Source organism: Diplotaxodon limnothrissa, linkage group LG5 (genome assembly GCF_057381915.1).
Source record: "Diplotaxodon limnothrissa isolate DT_005_m linkage group LG5, D_limnothrissa_male_GT1.1, whole genome shotgun sequence".
NCBI classification, from domain to species: Eukaryota; Metazoa; Chordata; class Actinopteri; order Cichliformes; family Cichlidae; genus Diplotaxodon; species Diplotaxodon limnothrissa.
Window position 1 is genome coordinate 33,912,131 of NC_140600.1, and position 19,329 is coordinate 33,931,459.

General features: G+C 39.4%; 1 protein-coding gene across 1 annotated transcript; it reads right to left on the reverse strand.

Annotated features, from left to right (window-relative positions):
* Positions 1-6,575: 6,575 nt before the first annotated feature.
* mybphb (myosin binding protein Hb) lies at positions 6,576-19,081 on the reverse strand. Its single transcript, XM_085353446.1, has 12 exons — positions 18,801-19,081; positions 17,733-17,795; positions 17,427-17,561; positions 16,634-16,801; positions 13,204-13,292; positions 12,924-13,119; positions 12,704-12,843; positions 12,377-12,536; positions 9,494-9,630; positions 8,082-8,268; positions 7,899-7,952; positions 6,576-7,207 (listed from the first exon to the last, which is right to left on the reverse strand). Exons 1-11 carry the CDS (start codon positions 19,015-19,017, stop codon positions 7,921-7,923), a joined length of 1,524 nt encoding a protein of 507 aa, XP_085209572.1. The 5' UTR covers positions 19,018-19,081; the 3' UTR covers positions 6,576-7,207; positions 7,899-7,920.
* Between the last annotated feature and the right edge of the window lie 248 nt (positions 19,082-19,329).

Sequence of the window (19,329 nt, forward strand, 5' to 3'; positions counted from 1 at the left end):
CTGGGAAAAATTAAAACAATAACCAACATTGTTGTGATACATGTTATTGGGAACAACAAATGCCAGTGGGCTACCTCATTTTGTGTGAAATTATGATAAATTCTGTAAGACTGATTTGATATTCAAACAAAAAAAAGATCAAAACACTGTCACTAGGAAATCACACTGAACACTTAACCATTTAATAGATACATTACGTCCGTCAAATTACAACTGGACACCCCCCCCCCCCCCCCCCCCCCCCGAGTGAAATGCCATACTGATTTCATCACAACACACCAAGTCCTTGTGTGTCCTCTTTGTATGCAGCTTCTTTGCTACTGCAGCAACAAAAACTGTGCAGTGCAAAACAATACACACTGATGTTATCCTCTTCTTCTCATAGTCCAAAGATTCTTTAGACATTTTAGAAATGACTCAACTGATGTAGTTGAACCATTTTTTTAATGTGTCGTACAACTTTGGAGTCTTGTTGTTAATCTCAAAATCTGTCACTCTTTTTTGATTAGTCACCATAGCAACTTGATCTGGACCATCTTAAAAGTCCTACAGATGAGATGTATAAAATATATGAGAAAGCAAACAAATCAATATTTAGTCATTTGTGTTTATTTAAAAGAAGAAGAAGAAGAACTCTAGACTCTGTTAGGCCACAGTACTGATATATATGCATCCATGATATATGAAGATAGAGCTTCTAACTGGCATAGCTGATATTTGATAACTGGTAAATGAAATCATTGACCATCTTCCAGTTTTTATAGTTTATGATAAGAACTGTACAATTAATAAACTGAACAGAAAAAATAACAATGCAGGTGTGTAAGAGATAAATGTCTAAATGCTTTTAAAACAATGGAATGACAGAGCTGGGTGGAAATAAGATGAGAATAGAAAAAAAATGACATGTGATGTCAGTGGTGCATATAAATGTAATGTCCATGGATAACAAAGGGTCTACAAAATACATCTTAAAAGCATCATGCAATTTGAATAAAACTAAAATAATGTTATTATGATCATGAAAGCAGAAATATGCATGTGCAGATTTAAATCAATGGAGTTGATATTGAAAGAGTAAATTAAAAACAGACTTGGGATAATAAAAGTTACAAGATTTCGTTTTCCAGGTTTATTCAGATTTTGCAATCAGCATTGATGTGTGGCTGTAAAGTCATAAAGTTGCCAAAACTATATGTGATTATATTTTTATTTTACATGGTGTATAAATTCTGTGTAATCCGAAATATATTTAGTGTTGATTTTGAATCAGAATCAGAATCAGAATCAGAATGGGTTTATTGCCAGATGTTGAGGTTTACAACATTAGGAAATTGCTGCGGTGCTTCAGTGCAGACAATAAGAATTAAAGTGCTATGTAGAAAGAAAGATATGTGCATGAGATATACATGAGATATATACATGAGAATAAGAATTATGAGTGCTACGTAGAAAGGTTTCATTAAGGAAACTGGATAAAAAGTAATGCATATTTTATTGAGAATGCTTAGGATTAAACAAGAGTACATGTCTTCCACTGCTTTTAAGATATGTACAGTTAATCAGCAAATGTTAATGTGATATTTTGCTTGATTTTGTTTCATGCAGCTTTCGGTATACTGTTTACATGTTTTTAAAAAAATCACCAAACAAAAAACAAGATGTTACTCTATTGCAGCACAAAATGCGCCATATGTATGCAGCTGCTAACATATTGCACCTGCACATGCACTGATTCATCTCTGCTAATGCATAAAGAAAATCCTCATTTGGCACACACTCTGAGGAGTGTTCCTGTCATGTACTCATAATATCCCTGGGGAGTAAAGAGACTACAGCATCACCTGACCTGTTCACACCTTTGCATCATAATCAGCCCAGGAACAAACGATGCAAAAGAGAGTATTCCCCCTCTTCTGCAGCAAAACGTGAGTCACTTTTAATTGATTAGAAACTAAAAAAGAAAACAGAAAAAAACAGATATTGGAGATGAGATATGGGGCTTAACATATAGAATGTGCCTCCCAACTCAGTATCCATCAGAGGCTGTAATGCAGAGAGCTTTACCTTCAATCACCTTCAGCCAAGCAAATCTAATCTTTTTTAAAGAAAAGGCTGCAATGGAGTACTTAAATTCACCAATCTAAGTACTAATAAGATCACTCAGATTCATTTGAAACACTGAGTTCTGCAGACTCTATGTGGGCCCTTCACTCTTGCTGGCTCAGCAAATTTGACTTTGCACACACTCCCAGTGTATTTTTACTGTATAACATTAAACTGAGTACCATCATCCCTATAGAGCATCCGCACACTAAAGCAAACCAATAAAATAACAGAAACAAAAACAAAACAGTGAGAAAATGAAACAAATGAAACAAATGAAAATCTGTTACATATAACAATTTAATGTTTGTGCACTAAAAATCTATCGTCGCTCACTGTTAATCAGTTTATAATCATCTTTGTCATAATCAGCCAATGAAAGTCAATTAATATTTGTTTAACAGTGAAATAAAATTCAGTTCTCAAGTTCTATCTCACTCATACCTGCTTTGTTTATTATGTAACATTATACTGCAGCGCTACATGATGCTACGCACCAGTCATTAAGGGACTTACTGGCATGCTTTAAAAGTTCCACTATAGCAGATTCTCTAATACGAGACCCTGCATTAAAAGGAGAAGTGCTAAGACTGTCTGCTCTAATTACCCCTGAGCCATTTATTCTCTCTTTTTCTCTGTGCAGGGCTTTTTTTCTACATTCATCCAGGATGTGTGTAATGAGGCTAGGTGCCTCTGTGACAACTTGCCACACAGCAAAAGAACCAGTAACAGAATGCTTGGACATAGAGGGAAAATGCAGCTTACCTTGCAGAGAGATGTCTCCTAACCAAGGAGAGCGGAAAACAGGGTCAGATATGTTCTTAAAGAGATGAGAGAAGTCTTAATAGTCTGCCCTTTGACTCATCCCACCCTTGAAATACATTGCAAAAAAAGAAAAAAAAAGTAGTAGCAGGTCCCAGTGTCACCTGGGGGAGGTTTCTGTCCTAGAAGACACACATAAACGAGACTCAGTTTGTTGCTAATGCGTGCTCAGATCGGGCAGGGAGGAGAGGATACACTCATTAACATTGTTCTAACACAGTGAAATAAGCACAAGCACCAGAGCCGGTGCAGGTCCACTGCTGTATTTCCCGGCACTGCATGCTCATTGGCTAAGGAGCAACTCAATAAAACCTCTCCTCGTCATCAGTTGGATAGGGAGGGGTCTAGATTTTCTTTGGCACACTAATAGCTGTGCTCCTCCTCTTTTCTTCCTCACTCTATCACTTTTTCCCTCAGTACAAGCAGACAGGGACTGCTGAGCTTTGAGAATTAGACGCAGGAGGAAAACCAGAAAGGGGGGGACAAAGAGAGGAGCAGGAGGGAGTATAAAAACAGGGGGATCGATGAGTGATGAAAAGAAGGGTGAACGTGGAAACCAGCAGTCTGCAGTGCCTCTCAAAACAGAGCTCGATTTAAGGTGCTGTACCTCCCTGCTGCAGGAACTGTATGGGGACCTGAGTGCAGTGAGGTGTGAGCGGAGAGGATAGAGGAAAAGGGGGAGGAGGTGAAAGGGAGAGAGAGGATGGAAGAGGGGGAGTGACTTGGGCTGTTTTTGCTGCAGTATAGAGGCAAGCAGAACACAGATGGGAAGTTTGTTGTTTTTTTTCTGAAGCAGTTAATGTGAAGCAGAAATGGCAAAGTAGTTCACCCACTCTACAGAAGCACCCAACATGTAACTGGTAAATAATTTAGAAAGTAGGATGAGACACATAACTGTGTCATTCACATGGGAGATAGTATTCAACAACAAAAAGTGCAAAGGTCAGTGAGTCAAGGTGATATATGTAGAGCTTTAATGCAGCAGGATGCCAGCAGAGAAATGTCTAGTTTGGTTTGACAGCATATTACTGTATACTTGTCTACTGGCCATCTCTTTAAGGTTTTGTGATATACCATAAGCTTTAAGACGGCTGTTTTTTTGTTTTTGTTTTCTTTTTTTTACTTTTCACATATTTATTTAGTATCTTGGTTTTTAAAGAATGAAACTGACTAAATGAAATCTCATTCTGCCATCTTAATTTGAAATATGGTAGCTGGACAGCCTTCCTCTGCAGTTTCCTCCAGAAAAATCCACGTACTGTGTGGTCGGGGAGAAGCATAAAAATACACAATTTCCAGAAGCACCAATTTCCCCAAACAGTACCTGTAAATGTTTAAAAGAAATGAGGAGGAATGTGTTTGTTTGCGCATAACAGTATCCACTTCTCATTCCTCCTTAACAGCCTAAATCTTTGGCAAATGAAAAGTGTGCTCAGACAGTCTATCCAGCTGATTTACTGGTGCAACATTTGTTAATGAAAAGCAACGACAGGACACTGTTGTGACGGCCAGTTTCACCATTACGCTTATTAAACCTTCTGGGACCATAGCCAAAACTCTGCAGCAAATGGCAGTCAGGCTACCCTTCAAGAGCGACGCACCATTTCGTTGCCTTTGGCGTTACCCTTGACATCCTGTAGCAGTGACCGGGCAGTGCTCGGCGCATTACCCACAATTAGAGCAACACCGCAAGATGTGTCACAGATGCTGCATCACTGAAGCATCCAGGTTTTTTATGAACTTTACATTCTGCTGTGCTGATTTGCTCCTATTCTTGATCAGAGGGGAGGATGATGGAGAAAAAAAAGTTTTGATAGAATCCAATTATTCAGCCAGAAGATATTTGGTGATTGCCTCCTGCTGAACGTTATAGCAATAAATTGGAATAGATGAAAGGTGGTAATTCAACATGGAGATTAGAGGCAGAATATGTGCCTGAAGCAGCTGTGAAGGTCTGGTTTCATAAAGGTGAAGCAGGGAGTCTAATGAGGCTCACATATAAAATGAAGATGTAATAGTGAAACGAGACAAAGAATACAATGATGTTAGCTGCACTATGAGGATGAACAGCTGTGCTTTGAACCAAACGTCTCCCTGCTACCTTTCTACAGGTATCTTTGTAACCACACATTTTTGGTCTGCAGTTGCTGGCCTCACCAACATATCCAGTGCTTTTCCTTGTGGTTTCCCTCAATGCTCCCTCCACTCACTCAGAGTAACTGTTTGAGACAGATGGCTGCCGTCCACGGACCTCTTTCTTCTAGGGAGTTCTTTCTGCTATTTGGAATATATCCAAAAACTACATTAACAATTTTTTAACAGAATTTCTGGATATCTGCAGTATATATTTTTTGCCTTACAGCAATGTTTTGATCTCAAAGTAGAAGAAAAACCCGTAATCCTCACTCTACTATTAATATATTTTTTGGTGGATATAATATATTATTTAATGCATGTTTTTACACAGTCCATCTGTGATATAATGACGCCTTTCATTGGGAGCTGGAAACCTTTTCAGTGCAGGATCTAAATTAGACAGGAAGTCTCTTGCTCCATGACCCTATTGCAGCATGTCAGCATCCAGGGAACAGCTAGAAGTAGGCTTGAGACCCATTATGGCTCATAGCCCACAGGTTAAAGCTGCACTATGCAAATTAAGCAAGTACCTTAAAATGTCAGGAAACAATGGAGCCTATCTATTTAAAGACATATAAATTACACTTGACTGTGTTGATCTTTGTTGACCTCTAAAAGTCATGTTTGCGGGTTTTATTGTGACTTATGGATATAGTTTTCATTTGACAGTCTATCCTTTTATTTCTAGTTCCTCTAGATGTCATTACTTAATTGAAACACTAGAGGGCGCCACACTCAAATAATCTGAATAAAGCTGACTTTTCTTTTTTAGCTGGGTCACTCATTAAGATGTAGGTTTTGAACACTTTTCCCTTTTTTATTACTTTGCCACCAGAATAGTTTTATTTATCCATTCCTTTTAAAAAATTTTATATCAGTTGGCTACTGTGACTTAAAAGCACATTTTGCCAGCTGAGCTACTGATCCCTAAAATAACCCATGGGAGATGGAGCACTAGGGCTAATTTTGTCAGCCTGTGTGTGAACCCATGCGTCTCTGTAACCTGGATATCTCTGGCATCCTGCCTGGTACTGTATCACTATGCCAATGACTTCAAGACCAAATAGTTACAAGTTCAGTATTATACACTGGTATTATTATTACGGACGTTCTGGCATGCTGTAGTACTTTTGGGTCTGTAAGAGTCACATGAACAACACTGCTGTCTCCAGTTTCTTACTGGACTTCATCCAGAAGCCTCATATACTCAGTAGCAGTATTGGCATTGAAAGGGAAAGGTATTAGATAAATGTGTGGATATGGAAAAAAATTATAAAGAAAATATGAATTTCAAAACTGAGTTTAAACCTGTATTTATCTTTCAGGTAGTATTGAATTTTAAAAACAGCATTTTTAAATGTGTTTGGCTTACCTAACCTGCTCAAAGACTTTGTGTACAATTACATGGAATCCATTATTTGTATTTGGAGCAACTGAATTCTTTATTTTTGCTCAAATTAGTAGCACACTTAATTAGTAAATAAAGTAAATCAGTACCAACAGGCCTAAAAAATGAAGTGTTACTATATTCTAAAAACCTCAGCAAGCATAGCTTGTTTTATCAACGTAAACAATTGCAATCTATATAAATATATAACACCATAAGTGTACTCCATGTATGATCCCTGCTTTATTTTTTCCCTCCATAGAGCTTTTACAGATTATCATAGCACAATATTAAGTTTTTATTTAAACTGCTGTACACAATAGAAGCCATTACATGGCAGTGGTTACAATTTACAGAAAACAATGTATTGAAAAAATAAAACCAGAAATTAAATAGTTTATTGGTATAAACTCATTGATGTTACATGTAGTTCTCCTACGAGGAACAGAAGATCCATCCTGCAAAATTCTTGGTGTTAGATGATAAAATAGGAAAGAACAGTGTCTGACAAATTCATAATTTAGTTACAATAGACTTTGTTGTTGGGGAAAAAGCTGATTGTGGGCAAGGATATGGACTTAAAAATGCAGTTGTAGCGATACTGATGATATTTAATATTTAATTGTAATTATTTTTCATCATAATTCATTGTTCATCATAATATTTGTTAGCGCTTGGCGATAGATCAGTCTACATCCATTAGGCAGTGTGGTCACCAGCCATATATACATGTTCTTCCAGGAATCCAGCACCTTCCTGCAGGGAAACAAAGACATTATTTAAACTACAAAAGTTTTTTTTTTATCAGTGTGGATGACCATTTTAGAAACACTGTCAGGCACCTGAGACTGCAAAGGCCCCTTTCCTTCTGAGTCTAATTTGGGATTGGATCAGTTGAACAAATAGCAAAAACATATGCTAAGGAATAAATTAAGCTGCAAAAACAGCAGTGATTTGAAACAAAGCACACATAAATAATTTTCTTGTATTTTTTTAATGTGTTGTACTGTTTAAGTGTTAAGAAGTGACCTACAAATAAAATGCTCCTGAAGGAAGCTACTGCAGCTACTTCTGCTGAGTTGATGAAATGTGATTAAGTCTCCAAACTGAGTGCATGGGGAGTCATTACAGTTTTAATTTATGGGTGCTACTGATTGGAGCATTTCAGTGGCAGTGGCCATGTTTTCCAAGTTTAGTTCTCTCCAAGTATGGACACCAAGTCATTTAGGCAGCTGGTGAAGACACACATAGATCAACCTATCCAATGGATCTTATTTAATTGTTTTGACACAAATGTCCAGCTACAACAGCACTACAATCAAAGCTAACCCCGAAATATTACCGTTCTGTTAAAAGTGTTGTGACAAAGTTGTATACTTGGTGTACTGATATTCTGAGAGCAAATAAAGTGTCAAAGTATAAAAAATAAATAAATCAGATTTCTCACCTGTGAGCGTCACGATGTCAGCTTATTTCTTGTCGGCATCTGCAATCACTGGCTCTGTATAACAAAGACACGTGATATTCAGGATACTGGGTACTGGCAAAGCAAGTCCTACAGCTGAAATAGAGTTTTTACACATATCCAAAAGACCTCGGATTTTAGTACAGCTTTAAGATCCTGACTTACGTTTGACCTCCAGCTTGCAGCTGACAGTTGCCTCTCCGTGATCATTCTTGGCTCTGCAGGAGTACACACCTCCGTCAAAGTTGCCAGGCTTTCGGATCTCCAGGGAGCAGATACCCTGGACACAGATCTGCCTGAACTTGGGGTCATCTCCAATAATCATCTGGTTTTTCATCCACACAATCTTGGGCTGTAGAAAAACCGATTCATACAGTATAACTGGATGTAAAGAGCAAAACACCTTGCAAAGACTATGAACAGAAGTATTGTTGACATATTTGTGGCTTTGGGACTGAAGCAGAAACAACGTACACACACAGCTTGGGAGTTTAGTGGCATTAAAAGATAATAAATATCTGGTGGCCTCTTTGCATCGTATTGTGCTTAGTACCATTTATCCTACATCCTGTTGGTGACCTAGTGGATTGCAGACATGAAAGAAGAGGTAAGGGACTGAGACAGTGAGCTAATGAGCTAATGGGTGCAGCTTTCGTATGTTTAAGGAAGAAGGTGCCTATGGAACAGTCTAGCTAGTTTGCACCTCTGGTAAAATCGAATCTGCATGCACATTTAGACTTTAATATTTTAAAGACCAGAACTGTGTCGGAGGTTCTACATATGTAGCGATTATCTAAGCAAAGCAAACATTCTTCAACTTCTGTATTTTGTTAATAACAGGTAGTAGTAACAGGGACCTAATAATACATGTGAATTACAGTGCTGAAGTATGATGAACCCGGGTGGACATTTGGGGTGTGGTTTTACATGAGATCAGCACTTCGAAGATTCTTACCTAGTTATTATCCTTTTAGCATTACTTGCGATTATTGTGATGTTTCTTTCTTTCTGTAAGAGTCTGTATGAAGAATTTAATAGAAGGGTACGTCCCCACACTTTTATATGGCGATAATTTGCAAACAAAACTGCAACCAGAAAGTAGCCAATAAAATAGCTTTCACACCTGTCTGTAGTAGATATTTGGATTGAGGTGTTGACATAGAGCATTTTTATTTCGCTTGTCCTTTTAAAATGTGATATTTAGTGGGAGAAGAAAAACGTATTAAAAAGTATTTAAGCAAGCAGAGGAGACTGATCACTGATGTTCACTCTCCACCTCACAGTATAAAGCACCTTAAGACAGCGGTTCATATATTATGAATATATGAACTGAATTAGAGAATTACAAGAATGTAAATACAATTCACGTGGATTCATCAAGCAAGTTTTATAAAAAAAAAGCTTCAATTGATCTCTGTGATCTATCTTACAAGCAGTAACTTGGTCCATCAAGTTAATGACTGTAGACTGAACTGAAATTAAAAAGCACACTACTGTTGTCTTGAGACCAACAAGAGCTTACAATTGGTGCTGTTGAAGTGCTAATAGAGTGCAAATAGAGAGAGATGTTACTATACTTTTGGGGATCCCCTGACGGAGCAGAGCAGCTTGGTGCTATAGCCAACAGTAGTGGCCCGGTCAGCCAGGGATGTGGTAAACTTGGGTGCCTCACTGAAGTCACGTTCCTTGTAGTCAGGAGGCTTGTAGTCAATGCCTGAAAATAGAGGAAAACACAAAATATGTAGAATGAAAAAAATTTGAAACATGAATTGCAGCCATGGCCTTTTCTATACATCCCCTCACATAGGTGATGGAGAACAAAACTGTCTGATGCAGTCATATCGCACATCAAATGGGTTCTAACCTGTTTCTGAGTGAAAAGTCAGTGTGATGTCTGACTGTCCGCTCATAAGAAAAATAGAGGTAATTATCCAGTGAAATGTCAGAAAAACAATTTGCTGTTGTGTATATTGCGTTGTGCATCACACTTTATCCAGGGATCACATAACAGATGTGTTTCTATTAGTGGAAACACATCTAATGTGGGCTGTCTCCTGTTTTGTGCCACATGTGAGAAAAAACAAATCCTGACCAGGTTGTCCGGGGAAAGAAATGTGACTAACGGGGTCAAAAGCCATTTTAAGTCATACAAATTTTTAGCAAGCTAAATCGATTTTGTTTTTTAGTTTTTATTGTAAAACAAATCAAAATGTTCATTTCTGGCTCCAGAACTGTCCTTTATAGAAATGCAAAAATTGTCAAAGATTTCAGAAGTGCCACTGCAACCCCCTCTGGCCTCTGCTCCATAGCTGCGGGGTGACCTCTCCTTTGGGGCTCTACTCAGCTCTTCCCAGGAGGGTGGCACGGTTCCCCCCCCCTTTGGTGGTCCTCCTCGGGTCCTTGTACTCTGGGACCTCTGGATATCTGGGGCCTGGATCTCCTCCATACCTGCTTCATACCCTGGTGGACGGGGCTATGGCTCCCCACACGCCCTAGCAGATCGTTACATGGAGAAACCTTTGGAATACAAGCATGCTGATCCACACAGGTATGCACACAGGTGTGCACACGGGTGTTCACAGACGCGGACTACAGCTTTCTTGGCTGCTGCCTCAAAGCACATTGTGCGCTGTCTATCTTGCGTGCTGCACAATATCGTTTATTATTTAGTATCTACTGTTATCTACTGCTAGCAAGTTTATTGTGATGGTGCTGTTTTTTTTATTATGTTGCTCTTTGTTGTTTGCTTTCTCTTCTGTTTTTTTTTCTCCATACAGGTGATCCAGGTGTTTTTGTTTGTTTTTGGGGGTTTTTTTTGTTTTTTTTTTCTTTCTTCCCCCCCTTCTCACCGTCTCTTCTCCCCTTTGGTTTTCTTTCTCTCCCTCTTTCTTTCATTCTTTCTCCCTGTCCTATCCCCCAGTCATGTCTGTCCCGTTTGTAGCAACTGAAAATAAAATAAATTCATAATTATAATAAAGGTCAATCAAATGGACCAATATGGCAAGGCCATGATGATCCACTTGGTAAAATAAATCCGCTTGGCATCTTTCTTGGCCTTAAGACAACAATTCTGATGGCTAAAGATCCAAACGGGACACAAAAAAAAAAAAAAAAAAAGATTTCAGAAGTGGAGCATTCAGTCTGCACAAGATCTTTTATTTTAAACTGTCTGGATTGTCTGCGGTTCCTGTAATTGATTTCCTCCCAATAAAGGAAATGGAAATCCAGCTGTTCTTGTTGCATTTAAGATTAAGATTAAAGGGATTACAGTATACTGTACTAGTGGGTGATACATTTTCTTAATAGTAATCAAATAGTTTAATGTTTATTGGTCCCCTGATTAGCTGTCAGGGATTTCAACCACACTTCACGCTACAGAAGTGAATTTTTGATTCATTTAGTTCTATTCTAATGAACGTAAAACGGAAGCAATTCTGTTTGGCCCAAATCGTTCCTCTGATATCCCTGATGTTGACCTTGCTGCTCTGACCCCTCACCTGAAGAGCTCGATTACCAATCTTGGGTTAAAAATCGACTCTGCACTTACCTTTGATGGCCACGTGAATGGGGTGGTGAAATCGTCATTCTATCAACTCAGGCGTCTGTCGAAGGTTAAACCTTTTCTTTCAAGGTGTGATTTGGAGACTGTTATCCACACTTTTATAACCTCACGCTTGGATTATTGCAACTCCCTTTTAATAGGGGTTGGACTGGGCACTCTGACACGCCTGCAACTAGTACAGAATGCTGCGGCACGGTTTTTATCTGGTAAAAGGAAATTTGAGCACATTACTCCGGCCCTGGCCTCCCTGCACTGGCTTCCAATTGAATTTAGGATTCATTTTAAAGTTCTTTTATTGGTTTTTAAATCTTTAAATGGTCTGGCACCTGCGTATCTGTCTGATTTGCTGAAGCCCTATGTCCCCACTCGTTCGCTCCGGTCAGCTGAGCAGCTGTTGCTCTCAGTCCCCAAATCACAGCTGAAACTGAGAGGAGACCGAGCGTTCTCTATCGTGGCTCCTAAGCTTTGGAATAATCTTCCTCTTCACATTAGGCAATCGACATCAGTGCTGGTTTTTAAATCCAGATTGAAAACGCATTTTTATTCACTGGCTTTTGACTCAGTGGTTGACTGACTTGTATTTTATTGTTTTCGCTATGTTTATTATTTTATCGTATTTATTATTCGTATGGTATGTATTATGTTTCTATTGTTCAGCACTTTGGTCAGCCTTGTGTGTTTTTAAAGTGCTATATAAATAAACAATGATGATGATGATGATTACAAAAAACTGTCCCTGCTCTCATTTAAATTTAGTTTAAATTTAAAAAAGACTTACTGATGGCAGATGCCAACAATTTCAAATTTAAGGCAGGATCCACTGCTGAATGAATGAATAAATTAAAACATTTCTGATATCTTCCTTCTAATGCCTTATAGCTCTTTTTAAAAAAAGTACCTGTCTTCAAGATCTTGGCCTCTTCTTTTGTAACAGCAGCACTCTCACTCATTCCACACTTGTTTTCACCAAACACTCTGAACTTGTAGGTGTTGCCCATGATGAGGTCTGAGATGGTGGCATTCAGTCTGTTGTAATGCTCCAACACAGTGTACCAGTCCTTTAAACACACACACACACACACAGACATGATGGATTATTAGCAGACGTATTGGGGATTCAGGACATGCGGTATGTAATTTATCAGTGGAATGCGACTATTAATCATCAGAATGAGTTAGCTGTTATGACCTGAAAACAAGCGGCCCTTTGGTACAGAATACTTACTCCAGTTTTTTTGTCCGCTTTCTGCACTGTGTAACCCGTGATCTCTGTGTTTCCATTGTCTTTGGGTGCAGTCCACTCCAGAGCAACATTGAAACCCCAGGTATCCACAATCTTTACAGTGGCAGGAGGCCCTGGCAGCTCTGCGAACAAACAGGCATGGGTTGAGTATCAAATAGGACAGTTTTAAAGGCATCTCACACAGTATCAGAAATTTACTCACCAACAATTTGAAGGGTAATTTGAGCCTTGTCCTCAAAGTCATCCACCTTCACACACATCTCGTACACTCCAGAGTCCTCTCTCTCAGACGCACGGATGAACAGGATGCTGTCTCTTTCGGTACTGCGAATGTTCACCCTCTTTGTGTCAAGGGGCTGCCTGTTCTTTGTCCAGGTGACCACAGGTTTGGGTTTTCCCTGAGAGAAGAAGCAAACAGACAGTGAATTCCAGTGTGTTATTTATTACCCATGGAGCGATGCACAGAAATCTTCCAATCTTACTGTGAAGGGGATGGTCAGATTGATCTTGTCTCCAACATTAGCGACATATCTCTGCCTAAGAAAACGAGGTAGACGGACCTTGGGACGATCTGGAGAGGAAATCAATGAGGAAAATAATTAATGGTTATTTGAATTATTTTCTTTCGTATGCTGTTTGCAAGATATATGTATGCAGGACCCCTCCAACTTGCTTAGTGTAAATCATTCCTTCTCTCTTTTGGAACCCACCTCCACCCCATCTCCGCCTCACGCAAGTCACTCCATCTAAGTTTCCATCTTATCTTCACCACCACCAACATCTAGGATTGTGGCCTAATGCCATCACCGCTGGAATTTCATTCTCTTGTGTTAAGTCATCAGTCTAATCGCGAATAGCATAATTGAATTCTGTAGATCAATAAATCACGTTCAATTCCTTCTAATGATCTGTCCTTATTGAACAGAGAAACCAAGAACAAGGCTCAGTCATAGGATAGTGACTTGTGAATCATAAGGTACTGTCGCCCTATACACTAGCCTGATATCATTATTTATCATTTGTTTTACTCTCAATGGGAACCATTATTTAACATCGCATTGTCCATTCATCCATCTGTTTGATTCATTTTCTTCCGCTTATACAATTCAGTGCCACAGTTGAGCTGGAGCCTAACCCAGCTGTTATAGGGTGAAAGGAGGGATACACCCTGGACAGGTCACACCTAAAGACATATTAGAATCACTATTCAAACTAACATGCTTGGCTTTGGACTATGGAAGGATGCCAGGACACTCAGAGAGGACACGCAAAGGTCCCACCCACTAGATTGAAACCCAGAACCTTCTTGCTGAGAGATAACAGTTCTAACCACCACATCCTCGTGCTGCCTGCATTATGTTGTGTGAAAAATATATTCCAGTCTCTGTCAAGCAAGAGAGTCATTTTTAAAATGGTTTATTGTTATTTACACTAGCTGTGATATTTTTTTATTTATTCTTGATGAGTTTGTATAGTTGACTGTAGGGCTGTGCGATATGACCAAAATCTCATATCCCGATATAAGAATTCTATCGTCCCGATAACGATATAAATCACAAAAATGTAACATTTTCTGTAAATTCTGTGACTCTCTGGCAGCTCGACTTGCGGGAAGTGTTTCCAGCTGCGCGTCGTGTAGCTGGAGTCGAGTGTTTTAACAGATGCATGAAACTATACATTTTTAGACATAAGTTGTAACGGCCGCCGTTTTCTTTGTGAGTATTTATTACACGGCGTGCTGCGGGGAAAAGCCTGTTCTAACGTTTGAGTCTACGGTTTATTTTTTAGCACCTGGCGGCTCTTTTTCACTTCTCATCCGTAAACAATCTGCTCTTTCACGTGATTCAGTTTGTTTTGAAAAGTCTCAACAGGATCTTGAGTAAGTAAGTGAGGGAGCGATTAGGAGTTATATAGAGTCTTTCGATCTATTTAGTGCATTACAACATAGGAGAGTACTTAAGCAAGATAGTATTTGAGTGTACAGGCATGTAAATTCATATATATGCATCTTTATTAATATGGCATACACATGAAGTTGCATATGAAAGAAACTGAGACCTATGAACATGTAATTTTATAAACATTACATTTGTATGTTTTCATGCCAAAATCAATATAAATCAAATTAACATAAAGTTGATATGAATGCCTTAATTGTTGCTTTATGTATTATCGTATTCACAAAAATTGATCTACACTTGTTGTTTAGTTCCTTGCTGTGTAGTCTCTTTTGTGCGATGTAACTGAAAGCTGACAATCAGTGAATGAAAAACAGAAATGTTTCAGATGGTTAAACACTTGGAAGTGTCCTGCTGTAGCTTGTTTGTAAAAGTGATTTGCAGAGAAGCAACACCTGCTGAGTGCAGCCCAGCAACATTTGTCAGGTCTCTAAATAAAGCAGGCGTACTTTAGTCAGTATATCGCTTCTCATGACGCATGATTTGGAGATTCGGTTACCCCCACTCACATCAGAATGCATTAAAATCGCAGATGAGATAAGCAGACACTCATCTGGACACTCCTAAAAGCAAATGATGAGTAAACATTAAATGGGATGTAAACTGTTAACTGTATAAAAAAAAAAAATCAAAAAGAGGGTAAGCTAAGGTATTAGAAAGTATACACTGCATGTTAGGTGTCTTATCACTTCATGTGGAGAGGATTAACCTTAATAAAGATTTGTGCTGTAAAGTCCATGGCATGTTTCAAGATAAACAGTGAATCTCCAGCGGTGTCATGAGATTTAGGTGTCATCTGAGAGGTTAGAAGGATACCATCCACCCCCTCTCTACTCTGAGTCAGGACACGCTGGAATTTCCCATCCACCCCCTCTCTGCTCTTAACCCTTCCCTAAATGCTTGCAGTCAGATCACTTGACACCATCGATCTTAGAGAAGGGAGCCTGACATTCCCCTCAGCGTGAATCCTGGCAGGGATCACGAAGCAATGCCAAACCCTCCATAGAAAAGTCTGTGTTAACAGCACAGACATCCCAGTTATTTTCTAAAGCTTTGTGGTAATTTTGTAGGAAACCAATCATAAGTTGATTCTATATGGAGGCCACCCGCTATGGTGAACACGATGGTTAATGTGACTACTGAAAGACTGCCAGTTCAGCTGGGATCAAGTTGCCTTCCCTCCGTGTTTGACTCTCCATTACACATAACGATGATTTGTGAGGGGACCCAGAGTCATGCAGCTCCTCCTTATAAAGCCCTCAGGGTCCAATCATCTTTCACAGCAATTCAGCTCAGATACATATACTGTCTATGATTAACACTGTAAGGTGTGCAGCAACAGTAAAACCGTCCACTTATCAAGTGTGTAATTATCACACTGTTGCCAGCTCGGTCGGGGTTTCAACTTAAAGTGGAAACAAGAGAGAACACCACAGTTTTAAAATGCAACATTGCAGGCATGTGCCAACAGGACATGGACAGCTGAGAGGAAAAACATTGCTGAGCTTCTTAGCTTTGACTCCTGCACTTTGCAACTCCCCTTTCTCGTGATAAACTTTAGGCTATATCTGTTTCAGATGGTACGCACTGTCCTCTTAAAACACTAAATTTAATCATTTAGCACCTGGGAGAAAGTTTAATTTCATATATATGATGTAGAACGTCTGTTTATCTAGTGGATTTATTAAACAGCACTGATGTAAAAATTGGGAAATAAGAGTAGAGAATGGCCTGATTTTGGAATGATTTTTTACAGCTTTTATGGTTGATTAATTGTAAAACAATTAGTTTATGGTATTAAATACATAAATAGTATGGACAATATATTAAATAGTATTGTTAATTCAGGATTTAGTACCCTTTAGTTTATCTTGTAAATAATTGGTTTTCCAAGAGGTAAAATTCCCTTATAGAAAATGTTCAGATTATGTTCTCTATTGGAAACACTTCTTACCAGCGACCTCCTTCACCAACACAGGCTCAGGGAGGCTAACGGGAGGACTGCGGCCACCTTCGTTCACAGCAACCACTCGGATCTTCAGGCGGTCACCAGTGGTTTGGTTCTTGATAACAAAGCGGGAAGACTTCTGCAGTTCTTCATTAACTGCTTTCCAATCCTCAGCTGGATGAGAAAAATTACACACAATGATGAATGAGTTTAAAAAGCTGTTGTTTTTCAAAGGAAGAGTCTGCCCAATATGCAAAATGTAGAAAGAGTGAGTTTGATTTTGAGTGAATTTATACAAATTATCAGGCACTAAGAAAAATGCAGGACAGTGAGCACTCCTTTTTTGCAGCGTTCATATTCATTAAATTGCTGTGCGGGTCTGCTAAATCAAGCCTGCACTGTATTGCTGCTGACATTAGCTTAGTGCTGTAAGTCTAAATGCAGAACATCCAGCAAGACTGCAGCGGCTCCTGAAATGCCTCTTTCCTTGTAGGGAGAAGTTAGGTAGCTCGTGATATAACTCTGCGGCTGACACTTCAGGAACAGCTGCTGCTGATGTGCCTGACACACTTTAAAACAGAAAAGAATAAGAATTTCCTGACTATATTTTGAAAAAATAAAAATGAAAAACTATGATGCAATTAAAGATGCACGTTGTGAAACCCTAAAATCTGCAGCTGAAAAAGTAATTCAAAGGTCAGCTGACATTTCTGTCAGGGTATATTAATACCACTATCTGACCCCTTTCGTGGACATGCTGCTATATGATGCACGTGGTTCAGAGAAGAGCTGGGCTTACTTCCATCCTTGCAGACTTCAATGGTGTACCCATCTAGACCTGAAGCCCCAATGTTCTCTGGCTGGCTCCAAATGATAGTGACCGAAGTATCGTTCTTATCCTCAACAAAGAGATCCACAGGAGCGCTTGTGGGCTCTGCAGATGCCACATAAAATACAATTATTACATGAATGAATTTTAAAGACAAAGCTTATAGTATGTTGGAATACATTTTCCTATTTTAATGTTGTAATAAGCACAAAGCAAATGACAAAAAACAATGAAATAGGTTTTTAAATAAAGTTTTCGCTTTCATGAAAAGGTTACCTTTGGGTGGTGGGGGCGTAGGTGGTTTAGGCTCTTCTGGTACAGGTGCCTCAGCAGCTTCAGCTGATGTTAAACAGGCATTTGTATTATTGTTGGCAGCATATAATGAGCAGAGCAACAGCATCAAATATAATCCAGCTATGCATCTCACAGCTCTCTGTCCCCTTTGCTGGGAATTCAAAGGATTAACAATGCTATCACATGGAGAATTTCCATCCAGTTAGTCTCAAATGACAAAATCATCTCAGTTGTTAAGGAGAGAGAGGAGTGAAGAGGAACACGTTTTCTATTTTTGCAGGTTGGATTAACACCAGCAGAGACTGCTGCTGGTGCAGCCTCCTGTATCGCTGCACTCAAAGTAGTTATTATTAAGTGTTATATATTATCAATTAATGCATTGAGGAAGGTGGAACATGTTTTGAGACTAAGCACTGCAGAAAGTTTTATCAAGAAGTCACTTAGAGTAGTTGCTAAAGCACTAATGAACAAGTGAAGTCCTTTAATTTACCATCATCAGTGGAGGCAGCTGGCAATTCCTCAAAAGCAGGAGTGGCAGCTGATATTAAGGGTTAGTGCACTCATTTTTATGGTAGAAGACATCACTGAGTGTGCATTTCCAGCATGGAGTTAAACAATTCAAATAAAAATGAACACATACTCCTCTGTGTGACTGTGAGTCAAGTCAGTGGGAGCATTGATGTTGGCGCTAGATTTCAAAATCAGTGTTCAACAAGACGAATTTAAGTGTTGTAGATTATAGAAAAACGCATTTTAGTCGATAAACATGCACTGTCAACATACATTCCTACAACAAACGTTTCATAATGCACTGTGACTTTTAGGATTATCTGCTTGTAAAACATGCAACATGCAAGTTAGCGTCATTATGTTTCTGCAGAAGGGCAAAAGTAAACATTTGAACAGTTCACACTGACCCCTCAGAAGTCCATGTGTCTAAAAAGTTACCATTGGATCAATTAAAGAGTTACCAACTTATCAAAAGTTCAGCCATCGAGAAAAATGATTAAAGGTGGGCCGTTTGAGACACTGCTGTGCACGGGTAATTACCAGGTGGCGCAGCCTCTCCCTCGGCAGCAGGGGCCTCTCCCTCGGTTGGGGCAGGCGCAGCTTCAGCCGGGGGGGCCTCCACGGGAGCGGGCTCCGGGGCGGGTTCAGGAGCCGGCTTTGGAGCCGGTTCAGGAGCCGGCTCTGGAGCCTTTGCCTCCTCTTTCTTGGCTGGTTCTTTCTTAGCCGCCTTCTTGATTGGGGCAGGCTTGGACGGCATGTTGGAGGTGGCAGCTAATTCCCAACTCGTTTAAGTCCTTCGAACTGTATCCAGTGCCATCATTCCTGCGGGGGTGGCAGGCTTATATATGGCTCGGCACTTTCAGACGCCGCCCCCTAATAATGTATTACATGTAATGGATACCGACACCATGTATGACTCAGACCCCACTCAATTTGTCCCAGTCTGTACACTCACTGTACATACTGTATATTATTAACTGCTTTACTAATTTAAAAAAAAGCCTTTTTAAATCAATTTGATATGATGATGAACTCTATTACTTAATGGTTACTGCAATTCCTAGTAACA